Here is a 13,887-nt window from a genome sequence, read left to right as displayed (position 1 = left end):
ATAGCTGAAAGGAGTTATTTTGAGCTTTTACATTTCTTGCATGAAAATATGCATGCTTCCAGCATCAGACCAAAACAACAGCACAGCAAGGCAGCTAAGCTAGTTCATAAAAATGTATGCCTCCTGTTCAGTTGAGAACCCTTCTTTCATGAACTTACATTGATAGAAAACAGAATTAAGTGGCGTTGACAAGCCAGTTAGGTCAAGGTGAGCACAACACCCATTGGTTTCTTGCAATAAGGCTATTGCCACTGATGCAAAAATATGGGATTTGGGCACTAATATAACACTGGTATTGGTCAAAGGAATAGAATCAGACATCCCTGATCTCTCCTAAAACTAGAGGGGCAAACATTAGAGCAGAACCCACAGCTCTTCCCACATCAAGTTCAGATGATGGCCCTAGTGGGAGAGCGGTGATCTTCAGAAATCCACTGTGAATTTATGAGAATCATAGAATTGCGGAGTTGGAAGGGATCCTGCCAAAAGCATTTGACCCATCCATGTGTTGGCCAGTGAAGGGAGGAAGGCTCGACACACAGCTCTTAAAAAGTAAGTTGACCATGCTAACACAGGGTATATTCCTAGGTTTGGAATGTAAGGGCTCTCTAGATACAATGCAGGTGGACTGTATAATATTAGCTGGATATACTCCGATTTCAGAACTATTATAATGGATACTACAAAAAGTCAGTTGATGGATAATTTAATTCCATTTGTGCTCCAGGTGCCTATCAGTTAAATGTTGCAATTGTTATCTTATTTAACTTGGTGTCAAGACTGCAGTAACCAGCCCTTTTATGTTCACGTAAATTAAAGCCCACTGTCCTTTACAGGGTTAAAAGCATTCTGTAGTTTATATTTTTAAAGCTTTTCTTTCCATGCATTCTTTCCAAGATTTAATTAATGCTAGATAGAATTTGAAGGGAGAAACTTTCAAAAACATCAGTATAACAAGCTCATGCATAGCTTCAGAGAGGTTGTAGTACATGAATTGAAGGCCAGCAAACAGAGATGCCAAAGCAGCACTGAGCAGTATGGACTACTGTGATGAATGCAAATTATTATCATGTATACATTCTTTTCGACAGGAGCACACACATTCCCAAGATGACTATCAAACACCCCCCTAAATAGAAAGTAATTTAAACTTCAGTTGTGTACACACTTACTGGAAAGCAAGTTCCATTGGGACTCGGTGGGGTTTGCTTTCAGGTTATTAAGTTTAAGACTGGGCGGTTAATTTATTAACTGAATTTTTCTACTTGCTAAAAGTGCCTTCAGTGCTAAAAACAGTGAGCAGCATTCCATTTGTGGAATGGGGATTCCTTGCCTCCTCATTTCCTCTGCTGCTCCTGGCATCTCTTAGAACAGGCATAGGCAAACTCCAACCCTCCAATTGTTTTGAGACTACAATTCCCATCACCCCGACCACTGGTCCTGTTAGCCAGGGATGATGGGAGTTGTAGTTCCAAAACATCTGGAGGGCTGGAGTTTGCCTATGCCTGTCTTAGAAAGTAGCTCCTACAGACTGGACATGAACACATCTGTCAGTTCCAGTTGCTCTCATTCTCTCATTCTTCAGTTTTTCATCAGTTTGTGATTTTTTTAAAAAAATATAAATAAATAAGGTAACACTTTTGCAAGCAATTTCCCCTAATTTAATGTATTTCATGTCATTTTTGTTTGTGGAATGCTCTCTCTAGGGAGGTTTGTCTGGCACCTTCATTATATATCTTTAGGTGCCAGGCAAAAACATTCCCTTCAATCAGGCCTTTTAAATATGTTTGTGGGAGAGGTGGTTATTGTTTTGTTGTTTTCACCTTGTATTTCAATCTTGTGAACAGCCCTGAGATCCTATAATGAAGAGATGTATGTAAGACTAATAAATAAAATAAATTAAATTAATTAAATACTGTAATTTCCCCTGTTTTTTAAGTTTAAAATTGGAGGTCATCTTATACACGGAATGTTGCAATTAATTATTTCTTAATTTGGGGCTCAAAAAAATAGGGGTCATCTTATACAAGGGGCGTCTTATACACAGGAAAATACGGTACTTATCCATTTTTATGCACTTTTCCCCAATTTACCAATTTTTGTACAACTATGCTGGCTGTTTAGCCATAATAATAAACATTCATTCATTTTTGTACATATTATTTGGTTGCAGTACCACATCAGAAATTTCAGAAAAGTGCAAAATTCAAAGGAATTCAGTATTTTGATTTTGGAACCTGTGGAGGCAGGTTCACATTAAGATCCTAAACAAACCAAATGGTCTTTTCCACCCCTACTGGGGATTGGAGGAATCTCTGACGAAACCTGGGCGGCAGGAGCAAAAAAATCACCAGGAACCCGAGATTGCCTTTTATACAAGCAAAAGTGCCCTCCATTTGCTTAAGTTCTCAAATAAATCCAAGCCAAAATGCATTTTTGCATCGTTGGAAATGTATCATTTAAATATGCTTAATGCACAGTATAATGTGTAGGATAACAGTGACACTTCAAGCTTTGAAGACAGAGACTTTTTATTAATTCATCCATGGAATAGTTACAACATATTTCATTTCCTTGTCCTGTGCTCTCTTCATAGAGTGACTGGACAAGGTGTGTTTATGTCATTTTCTAGTATTGGGTCTCCAGTTAAAAATTTAGTAGGAATCTGTATGCACTTTGATTTGTACTCATTCCCTCCTGAAGGCTTCAGTGGGATAAAAAGGGTGATAATCCAATGCCCCCAACTTTAGGACCCAGATACTCTTCTCAGCTAATGAGTGCCAAATGGGAAATTATTTCCAGCAAATGTTGCTGGGCATGGTAATAGAAGATTATTTACTTACCAGGGTCTGGTTTTTTTCTTGCGACTGAGGAATGCACTGATGTGTTTGAACCCGTACTAGAGCTTGTACTAAGAAGCCTAGCAGCATCCTGGTCTATTAGTTTGTCGCCTGTGAAATAACATTAAAAAATGCATATGTCATATTGCACATGTTCAAAGAAACACAAGGGATTTCCTCCAGGCATCTGTTGAAATGCCCAAGGTCAGTGGATCTGGTCAAAAATCCAATGACCATACTACACATTCATTCCTGTAAATCCATAATTTTAATAATTTAAGAGGTGGGTGTAGGACTTTTAACAATTTCTACATTTGGCCTTCCCTGTTAAACCCTCACATGAAAATCCAGATTATAGGAAATATTTAATTCATTTATAGACATTGTCCAGATGAAATATTGGGGGGGGGATTCAAACACATGGTTTATCACTATTTTAATACCCTTTATGAACATTAGAGATTTCTTACAAAAACTGTATGGTCCCTACAAGAGTTGACTAAGGCTATGTTTGAATAGCTGACTTCCTCCAAATCCATGAAAATAAAATTGTCATGTCTATTATACTTATGAATTTGTCTTCTCTTGGCCTACCACTTAATAACCACATTGCTTCTGAATGATCCAATTCTTTGATGCCTCAACCAACATAAGCAGCCTCATGTGATTGCGTATTTGATTTGTTGTTTGGAAAATGTTTTGTGGTAAAATACTCTTTGAATTGGCAAGGGTTATTAATGAATGGCAGCAGTACATAAAAAGTCTACATAAAGGTCACTACCCAAATTGTTAAGCAGAAACAGTTACTACATTTCAGAGATTGGAATAATTTACTGAACACAGTTTGAAAGAAACTGTAAAACTCAAACTTGACCTACATAACGCAGATTATCTTTATTAGTTCACCATATAATGTGCAGAATCCAAATGTTGTGCATGGAGTTTTCCACTTGCACAGCAGAACTTCTTCTTTCCTCCCCACTTATCATCAGCCCTGCACACCCTCAGAATCTGCTCCTGACAGTCCTCCACTCAAGTAGATTTTGGGAGAGCACAGAGGACTGTACTGGGGATCAGGATCAATACATTCCATAGTCCAGTTCAATCCAAAACAATTCACTTGGAGATTATTGCTACACCTCCATAACCTAAACACACCATTTCAAAATAATTTAAATCAAACTTTCTCTCTGGTATGTGTGTTTAGGATTCCAGCTAATACACAACCCTTTTAGCTGCATAAACATCATGCAAATATTAATTATATCACCTTTCTACCTTCCTTTTCAGCTGTTTTGTAGGCAGTTCAATAAAAAAGCCCAAACAGAAATACGCAAAACACAATGGAATCCTAAGGATGTTTACTCTGAAGTAAATTCCATTGAATTAAGTGGAGTTTGGTCCCAGGTATGCGGGTGGGGCTGTGGGTTAAACCACAGAGCCTAGGGCTTGCCGATCAGAAGGTCGGCGGTTTGAATCCCTGCGATGGGGTGAGCTCCGGTTGTTCGGTCCCTGCTCCTGCCAACCTAGCAGTTCGAAAGCATGTCAAAGTGCAAGTAGATAAATAGGTGGGAAGGTAAACGGCATTTCCGTGTGCTGCTCTGGTTCGCCAGAAGTGGCTTAGTCATGCTGGCCACATGACCCAGAAGCTGTACGCCGGCTCCCTCGGCCAATAAAGCGAGATGAGAGCCGCAACCCCAGAGTTGGTCACGACTGGGCCGAATGGTCAGGGGTCCCTTTACCTTTAAGTGTATGTATAATTGAAGTGCTAAATGTCTTTCAAAAGAAATTAAATATGCAACTGATAAATACTTTGTTGCTCATCCTGGGCACAAACAATATTTATACTTAAACCTTAACAATAATAACCATTATAATGAAAACCTCTGTTACCTTTTGGTACTTTATCCCACGTCAAGCCTCCAGATGTTCTTGTTCTGCCAGGGGCTGGTGTTGTTTTACCAACAACTGAAAAGAAATTGCAAAGAAAAGTAAAATCAATAGAAGGTAATGATACATTTATTTCCACTTCCGACTATTTCTAGGCAGAGAAGGGAGCTGAGGTTATGGTTTTATGGCTGTTAGTTTCCCTGTTTTTGTAAAAATCTGAAAATGTAAAAATAAAATTTATCAGAAAATATCAGAAAGGTAAATACTGATCATACATGTGTGTTCCTCCACCAACATTGCTTCTCAAAAAATTACTAACAATGCAATTACAGATAACTGCAAATACAAGTTCTTTCCAGGCAACATTTTACTTGAAGAATCTGGACAACAGATTATTTTTTATATATTAAATGTATATTAAATCAATAATTATGTATGGATAAAATTATGTATTTTAATATTGAATTAAATTACCAATGGAGACCCTCCAAAAATTGGACTAGACCTTTTTGTAAATGAGTTCAGCCCCAATATCTGGACTATCTCAGAATATGCAGGTTAGAATTGCAATACAATGCTTCAGTCTTTTGTAGTGATTAGCATCTAAGCAAAATCAAAGTAATAAAAGAAGTAATACTATCCTAATACAACAATTAATAAAGTAAACAGCCTGAACTGGAATATTACTCTTTGGGAAAAGCTGCAAAAAGCTTTTTAGGACATAAACTTTAACATGTGCTTCCCTCAAAACTTAGGAAACAAAATTGCTGGTATGTGCTGGGATCCCTGACTGCTTAGAGATTGGGCTATGAGTAACAATACTGATCTGTAAGCATTTGACTAACTTTTTTTAAAATTCAAAAAGCAATATATTACCAGGTCTGGTCTGTGACTTATCAGTCATCTTGGGTTTTGCAGTAGTGAAATATACTTTATGTGGTACTGCTAGAAGGAAAACAAAACTAGTTTAATTTCCAGGGATATGAAGTACAGTAAAGATAACATGCAGCGTAAGAGATGATCCAGGTACTGCAACTAAAGGAAAAATAGGAATCTGTTATGTTAAAAAAGTCTGGGATTATCTAAAATCTGTTTTAGAGGATTATGCAAGCTTACAAAGCATTTATATAACCAAATCCACAATTTCTGCTATTTCAGCAATTATCCCAACATTTGACAATTGATTTTTTAAAAAACAACAACAACACCTCAGGTGTTATCTCAAGACATCACTCACCCTACCAAGATAAATTCAATGGTCTTCATCATAATTTTATATGATACATAAATGCTGGTACTATAATGTAGCAGCTAAGGTATAGGCAAAATAATGCAAACCCCACTTTGGGAGCTGAGCGGGGGGCACAACAGTTCCATAGCCAAAACTGAAACCCATAGAATGGTTGAAGGGTTTATTTGTTTTCATTTTTATTGTCAGCAATGGCTTTGTCCACTTTTATTTTATTGTCAGCATGCAGCCCCTAACAGATTATCTTTGAGGCCCCAAATTTGGGGATTGCAGCCTTCAGTAGAAAAATAGTTGCCACCCCTCTCCTAACCTGGGAGCTTGCTCTTAGAAGGTTGAGCATGTTGATGGAGGAAGAAGAGGGAAGAGTTATCTCTGTTACAATCAAATGTTTAAAAAGTAGTTTTTGGAGGGTTAAAATGTGTGTACAGTCATACCTCGAGTTGAATGTGCTTTGGGCTGAGCGCATTTGAGTTGCGCTCCACGGCAACCTGGAAGTAATGGAGTGCGTTACTTCCGGGTTTCACTGCTCGCGCATGCGCAGACTCTCAAAATGACGTCACGTGCATGCGCGGTAGTGACGAAACGCGACCCTCGCACGCGCAGACGCACCGTTGCATCTTGCGTTCCATTCGGGATGTGAACGGGGCTCTGGAACAGATCCCATTCACATCCCAAGGTACCACTGAATTATTATAATACAACGAATGGGAAATACATGGTTAACATTCAGAAGCTGCTTAGCAAACACTCAAAATACTGAATTATTTCAAATGAAACAGCATCAAATAAACAAGATTACCAGTTTTCAAATGTGGACTTTCAGTTGCTGTTACACCTCTGTAGGGCTTGGATGAGGCTAAAAAGAAAACATCTGAATTAGTGTACACAGTGTCTTCTTTAAATGGAATGCTATGGATTTCAAACAAAAAGTAGACCCTTTTCCAAAGCAGCGCAGAAATTAAAATGCTCGTTGCTGGAATCTGGTAGGAAGGCATTATTTATTTTTATTCATTTAACAACATATTTATACTGCTTGATTGTAAGAAAACCTTTAAGCCGTTTACAAAGTCATGCATTCATAGATGATGGGAATTTTGAGACCAGGAGAAAATTCAGCATTAACAGACTGAGATTGAGAAAGAGAATGATGAGGTAGTGTTTTGATGACAATCAAGGCTAATGCATGAGGTGGTTGTTTCTAAATGGAACAGCAAGGAAGCTGGCCTGGAAGCAATTTAAGACATAAATCAAGCAAGTTAACATTGTTCCCCCTGCCCCAACCCCAGCATAAACCTGTAGGAAAGGTAAAGAAATAATTTCAGCCAAGGAAGAAAATATAAAATAAATATTACCCAAAGTATCTTTGGAGCCATCGAAAACATGAATGTGGAGGTTAATTGACCCCAGGTCCATTGCAATTGGTGCTACAGAGAACAACATAGGATTGCCAACTGAGGTTAGGGCATAGCATGTCTGAGTCACACATGAGATGAGAACAAGCATGAGTCTTTATTTTGTTTTAGAATAATAAGGCACAATATGTTATTTTCTTGCAGGAGGGACATATTACAAAGTAACATTTGATATTTTTATTAAGTCTGTAATTAGGTACATTGTATGCCTCCTGGGAAATGTTGGGAAAGATTGAGGGCACAAGGAGAAGGGGACGACAGAGGATGAGATGGTTGGACGGTGTTCTCGAAGCTACCAATATGAGTTTGACCAAACTGCGGGAGGCAGTGGAAGACAGGAGTGCCTGGCGTGCTCTGGTCCATGGGGTCACGAAGAGTTGGACACGACTAAATGACTAAACAACAACATGCCTCCAGGGCAGATACTAAGATTAAAGGAGTAGCTATTTATATTAAGCCTACCTATGTCTCTCTGCCCATGGGTGGCGCTGTGGTCTAAACCACTGAGCCTAGGGCTTGCTGATCGGAAGGTCGGCAGTTTGAATCCCCGTGACGGGATGAGCGCCTGTTGCTCGGTCCCAGCTCCTGCCAACCTAGCAGTTTGAAAGCACATCAAACTGCAAATAGGTTACGCCAGAACCTGCTTAGTCATGCTGGCCACATGACCTGGAAAAACTGTCTGCGGACAAACGCCAGCTCCCTCGACCAGCAAACCTCCTACCTCTGCCCCAACCCCCTACCATATCTACTCCATAAAGCCCCACCATGCTAGAGAGCGGTGGGATCACACCCTGAATATGTTTCTCTTAAAGAACCCAAAGATAAATCAATATAAAAAGACGTAATTAATAACCCACTCCAACAAATAAAGAAGTTAAAATGTGTACTAATACTTGGGATCCTGCTAAAACTTTAAAAAGATGATGTTATGTAAGTTCATATGTGGATTTAGTCAGCTGCAAAGTTTTAAAAAGTCACGTTATGTTAAGTTATCTCATGTGAGATCCTTCTGCCTGTCTCCTCTCATGGAAGCAGACAACACAGGGATCCAATTGCTTCTTTGCTACTCTGTCAGTATTTCCCAAGGAATGAGGCAGAGAGAGAGAAGGCCAACCCTCTCCCTACCACTGTTTTCTGACATTACTATTTATTGAACAGAGAACAAACACAGCAACGGATACTGAAGCAACATATACAATGATAAAACTGAAATCTCCATCTGTTTTGGATTCTAGGAGCAGACCAGTGGCAGACTTACATCTAGTTTTTTGGGGGGTTGTTGTTGTTTTAATTCAGCTTTCAGTCTATTTCTATAACAATTCACAATATATTGAAAAAAGATGCGACTAATATACTCCAAGATATCACATGTGCTAAGTCTAAAAGCACGATGACACCATTTTCAAAGTCTGCTAAAATCCTACCTACCCTGAACGTTACAAAGAATGCAATTACCCGGTTTTGTCTGGGGTACTTCTGGTTTGCCAGATGTTTTGGGTTTAGGAGGAATAAACCGTGTTTCTTTTGGAGCTGGAAAAAAGGAGTAGGATTGTTATTATAGTCTTTAGAATTCAGATTCATGCCATGTGTAGCTCAAGTGAGAGTACATGCCTTAAAAGCATTAAGCAAAAAAACAATGATTCCATGTGTTTCTGACAGCTGATGAAAAAAGACTTTGAAAATTAGAAGAGTGTGATGATATAAAGTGTGATACAAATAAATGATAATGAAGAATGGTCAAGCTCTGTAGAAAACAATATTGCAGGTCTGAAAGACAGAAAACAGGATGTCCACAGCAGTGGCATAATGGAGCAGGAACATGAGGGAACACAGCTCTGAAACATTTTTTCACAACAGGAGTGATGATGCCATCTGTTGGGGTGGTATTTGCCATTGGTGTAAGCTCTGGGGTTGGACAACATAAGAAGAGCACTGTATAATCAACCCAAAGGCCCATCTAGTTCAGCATCCTGTTCTCACAGTGGCCAGCCTATGGGATGTCTATGGGAAGCCCACAAGGAGGACGTGAGTATAATGGGACTCTTCATACTTGTGTCCCCCAGCAACTGATACTGGAGATAGTACATAGCCATCACAACTAGCAGCCATAATTTGACAGCCGCATCCTCCATGAATTGTCCAATCCCTTTTGAGAATCACCCAAGTTGGTGGCTATCATTACATCTTGTACTAGCAAAGTGCACAGTGTAACTATGTGATGTCTTTGTCTGTTCTGATAATTCCAATATGGATGACCCCAGGTTCTACTATTATGAGAGGAGGGGGAAAATATATTTATGTACCTTCACTGTGGCTATTTTTGTACAACTCTAATAAGAATTGCCTGGCATATGATCACTTTGTTGGGATAGCTAGGCACAGACAGTGACTGGCCCAAAGTCACCCAGTAAATTTCTTGGGTTGACCAAGTATGCAAACATATGTCTTTCCCTAGCCATGTTCAAGATGCCATCTACTATATTATCCTATGCTAGCTCATGCATTTCTTACTCTTCCCTGGGGTGTGGCTATGGACTCATAGCTGTCACAATGAGTTTGTGCATTTCAAATTTACCATTATACCACTGGTCAACATGGTGTTTTCAGCTCCTGGGAAACCAGTTCTAAGGTAGCTATGAGATATTACAGCAACATATATGGAGAAGCAGAAAATAAAACAATGGAATGTCACAACACAAAATAATGACGCAAATTGTTCTTTTTGCTGAAGAGGGAAGAAACAGAGCATTAGTTTCAATGTGGAAGTTTTTACCCATAGTTGACTTTTGTCGTTCAGATGATATGGTGGGTTTGATTATAAGTGGTTGTGGGGTTGTTCGGTGTACTGCTGTTGGAAGGAAAAAGTGAACATCTTTACAAAGCTGAAATAAAGGAAATATAAAAGATAGGATGTACAAATCAAAACAACACTGAGAATAGGAACAGCTTCCCATATAGCGCAAACAGTTACCACTACCTTGCAGTCCCAAGTGAGACCAGCTATTTGCACACACAACTGCAAAGATGCATTTAATATCATGTTCAGTCAGGGTAAGTTTCGTACAAAGAATAAGGTTGAAAAATGAAAAGCACACTGAAATGGAAACAATTGCTTGGAAAATTTTATTTGATATAATTTCTTTTCTAACTTAAGTGATCTCCAGCATTATAGAGAGATAACAAAGGGTGATTATTGAAGTATCTACAAACGTTTTAACGCATAAAGCTTTACCCATAGCAGCTTGAAGGAGTAGATTGTTGTAGGATCTGGGGACTGATAAGAAAAGGTAAAGCTCCATTGCATCCACACAGTCCCTTACTTAGGGAGCTCTGTGGATTGTGTCCTTCGAAATGTCACAAATGGGGTATATTCAACTAATTCTAACTCAGAGTAGTCTCATTGAAATTAACGGTGGCTAATGACTACTCGTTAATTTCAATGGCTCTACCCTGAGTAAAGCTGAGCTGAATGCAACCCATAGATTTCACACACAAGCTGTGTGATTGTTCAGAACGCGTGAACACAAATAAGTGTAGAAAGTCAACAATATAAGCAGCGATGGCTCACTAGCTGTGTATTGTGTTCCAATCTTAGCTAACTGGGTATGGTGTAAAGGATGCTGATAACAGCAAAAGGCTTTAATTCACCACTGCAGCTCCTTCCAGTCCCTACAAGTGTTCTGCCGCTTACATTTATGTCTTTATTGTTAGTTTCAGTAACAAAATAAATACGTAACAATTAAGATACCCTTTCAAGAAGAAGAAAGCTCTGACTATCCATGATAATACCCCTGACATTTCTGTCTTCTCAGGTTGGGATATTTTGCTAAATCTGGCAACCATATAATAGTTTCCACGGAAAACAAGGGCCATGGTATCGTATTTTCCCCTTATGAGTATAGCTGCTCAGGAATAACCAGGAGGAATTTGGCTATTTTTCCTCTAAAAATACAGAAAGCGAGGTTTGGCTAACAATATAATTATATGAATGTATAGAATTACAAAAGTGACTCAATTACCAGGTTTGGTCTCTAGCATTCTTGGCCTGGTAGTTGGTTTTGATTTATTAGGAATGAACTGTTCTACTGTTGAAGCTGAAATAGAAGAGAGAGAGAAAATGCAAACCTGGATTATAACCCGCAAGGACATATTTGTCTCTCAGCCTGAAGGAAGCTAAGAATGTGAAAGCAAAAATGCAGAAGCCAACTAGGAAGGAGGACCAAAAGGGAAGACAGTAGTGATGATGATGAGGAGGAGGATGAATTTCTGAATAACAAATATTCTTTCAAGTAGTATTCCCTGTGCAGGGAGAAGAGAAGCAGACAACAACAACAAAATACAAAAAACCAAAACCAAAATTAAGAAAACTCAACCATCCACAGGATGATGAACCTGATATTTTCATTTGTGCTGAGATCTCTGTGAGAACAGAGATATCAAACCTTCCCAATGCTTACCCTGCCTGCCTGAAATGTAGGACCCAACAAGCCCCTTTAAAAAAATCCAGGGAAGAATAGCAACGCATTGTCTCGGCAACAAAATTCATATACGTGCCCCATTAATTTAGTGCCACAGCATGTTTGTATGCACAAGCGAATGCAGATCAGTTTGATGGCGCTTTGTATTTATGTTTCATGCCCAAATTACCAGCATCATTTTAGTCATGGTTTCCTTCTTTGTACTCCAGACCAGGTACACATACCCAACACCTTGTCTCTTCACTTCATGTACCTGATGAAGTAGGGTTTTACATTATGATAAACTACTCAGGCTGCATAGCTGCATAGGAGAAAGAACAGTGTATGCAGTCAGCCAGACCTTTACTTGACATTTTCACAGCAACAGTAGTGGCAAGACTCACTACTTGTGAAATTGAACAGAAGCAATGGTTCCTTGGCAGAGGAACTGCTGTAGTAAAATGTCAGTGGTTTGTTTGCATATGAGATTTCTCTACTCCCTGTCACATATTGCTTTAGGCTGCAGCTTTACAGTGTAATCCTGTGTATCAGAAGTATCATTTAGTTCAATGATACTTATTTCCAGGCCAAGGCTGCAATCCTATATATGATAAGCTCAATGGATCCTACTTCCAGGTAAGGGTGCACTATAATTGTAGCCTCAGTCTTGTATGGTGCCATAATTTGCTGCTTTGCAGTCTGTTCTAAATATTCCTATAAAGTACATCACATCCAAGTAAGGCAAATTGTACTCTTGTTCAAGGGAAATCATGATAAAGCGTGTTCTCCTTCATGGACAGCACGTGTTGTGGTGGGGGCCGCCAGGACACTCCAAAGTTGGGGACGGGCTAATTGATCGTTGGCCACTGATGCGATTGGGGCTTCCCTTGTTGTTGGGAAGAAGTTAATGTTGCCATTTGTTGATTGACAGCCAGAAATGCTAAAACTCCTTGCACGAGGCTAGGGCTTCCTCTTTTCACCTGTGCATCGGATTGCCCGCCCCCCCCCCTAGAATTAGGGTTGTTCGCTTTGACCTTGCTATGCCTGTCATGGGGTCATCTGCTCTTGGGGCAGGGGCCCAGTAGGAATTTTGTCCATCTGGCTGATTGGCTGGAGCCATTTGGTTTTTGCCTACTGCGTAGCAAATCGTCACAACTTGTAAGGTTGCGGTTAGGCATTGGTTTATGGTTTGGTTGGTTGAGGGGCATGGATTGGCTGTGCCTGCGCCTCTAATGCTGCTGCTGCAAGGGATTCCGTTAAAGGAATTGGGGGCTAACTATTGCTTGTCCACTCTGTCAAGGGGGCTCGGGCCATAGCAATGAGCTCCTGGTTGCATTTGGGGTGAGGTCAGGTTCCCTGCTCCGTCATTACCCTCAAGTGTATTCCCCTATTCTGACTTTCGCAGGTGTGCGGAATGTCAGTCTGTCCCCCATGGTGGGGGCAGATAGTCGCAACCAATGCCTAAGCAACCACTCACAAATTTGTATTTTAATAAAGTTGTGGCCAAAATTATGCCAAAAATCTTAAACAAAAAATTCTGCGTGATGTGTGAGTTATTGGGGTGGCCCTGGGGACCTCGACATGCAACGTGTGTGTTTTTAAAAGCAATGGAGTAACTTTCATACAGAAATGGTGCTGAAGCAAAATTAATCTTGATGTCTCAAAGACTGAGAATAAGCAGAAATGCCATCGACTTAATAATTTCTTCATGTGAGGTTCAACAATTATTGCGTGTTTTGTGCCAAATGGCAGTTGAGGTAAATGGAAAGAGAGGCTAGTTACTAGCTGCAATACTATGATGCGAATTCAGGGAATTCCTTTGCCTGAAAGAATTATGAGAAAAAACATGACTGTGAGTAAATAATAGGATTACCCGGCACTGCCTTTGCCTTTTCAGGAACATGAGGTATGATGGTGGTGGCAGGACCTTGAGAGAATGGAATAATTTCTGCTAGGAAAAGAAATTGAGACAAATCATGAGAGAACTGGAGAAGATTAATACAACTATTTGTTTTACATTAGTGCGTATGCCCAGATCG

General features: G+C 39.7%; 1 protein-coding gene across 50 annotated transcripts in view; it reads right to left on the bottom strand.

Annotated features, from left to right (window-relative positions):
• Positions 1 to 13,887, bottom strand: part of ABI3BP (ABI family member 3 binding protein) — a 151,790-nt gene that overhangs the window by 21,273 nt on the left and 116,630 nt on the right. For 18 of the 50 annotated variants that reach the window (XM_083611404.1, XM_083611402.1, XM_083611405.1 and 15 more), the window contains 9 exons: positions 13,722 to 13,799; positions 11,411 to 11,485; positions 10,165 to 10,239; positions 8,820 to 8,921; positions 7,332 to 7,403; positions 6,779 to 6,835; positions 5,607 to 5,675; positions 4,734 to 4,808; positions 2,844 to 2,951 (listed from right to left, as the gene is read on the bottom strand). In XM_083611404.1, the coding sequence (XP_083467530.1) occupies positions 2,844 to 2,951; positions 4,734 to 4,808; positions 5,607 to 5,675; positions 6,779 to 6,835; positions 7,332 to 7,403; positions 8,820 to 8,921; positions 10,165 to 10,239; positions 11,411 to 11,485; positions 13,722 to 13,799 (711 nt within the window). The remainder of the gene's footprint in view (positions 1 to 2,843; positions 2,952 to 4,733; positions 4,809 to 5,606; positions 5,676 to 6,778; positions 6,836 to 7,331; positions 7,404 to 8,819; positions 8,922 to 10,164; positions 10,240 to 11,410; positions 11,486 to 13,721; positions 13,800 to 13,887) is intronic. The other 32 variants (XM_083611451.1, XM_083611419.1, XM_083611403.1 and 29 more) reach the window with 19 other exon arrangements.

The sequence above is a fragment of the Podarcis filfolensis genome (assembly GCF_964270895.1).
Source record: "Podarcis filfolensis genome assembly, chromosome: 4".
In the NCBI taxonomy this organism is placed as follows: Eukaryota; Metazoa; Chordata; class Lepidosauria; order Squamata; family Lacertidae; genus Podarcis; species Podarcis filfolensis.
The sequence above is the reverse complement of the archived record's forward strand: the minus strand, read 5'-3'. Positions and strand labels throughout refer to the sequence as shown.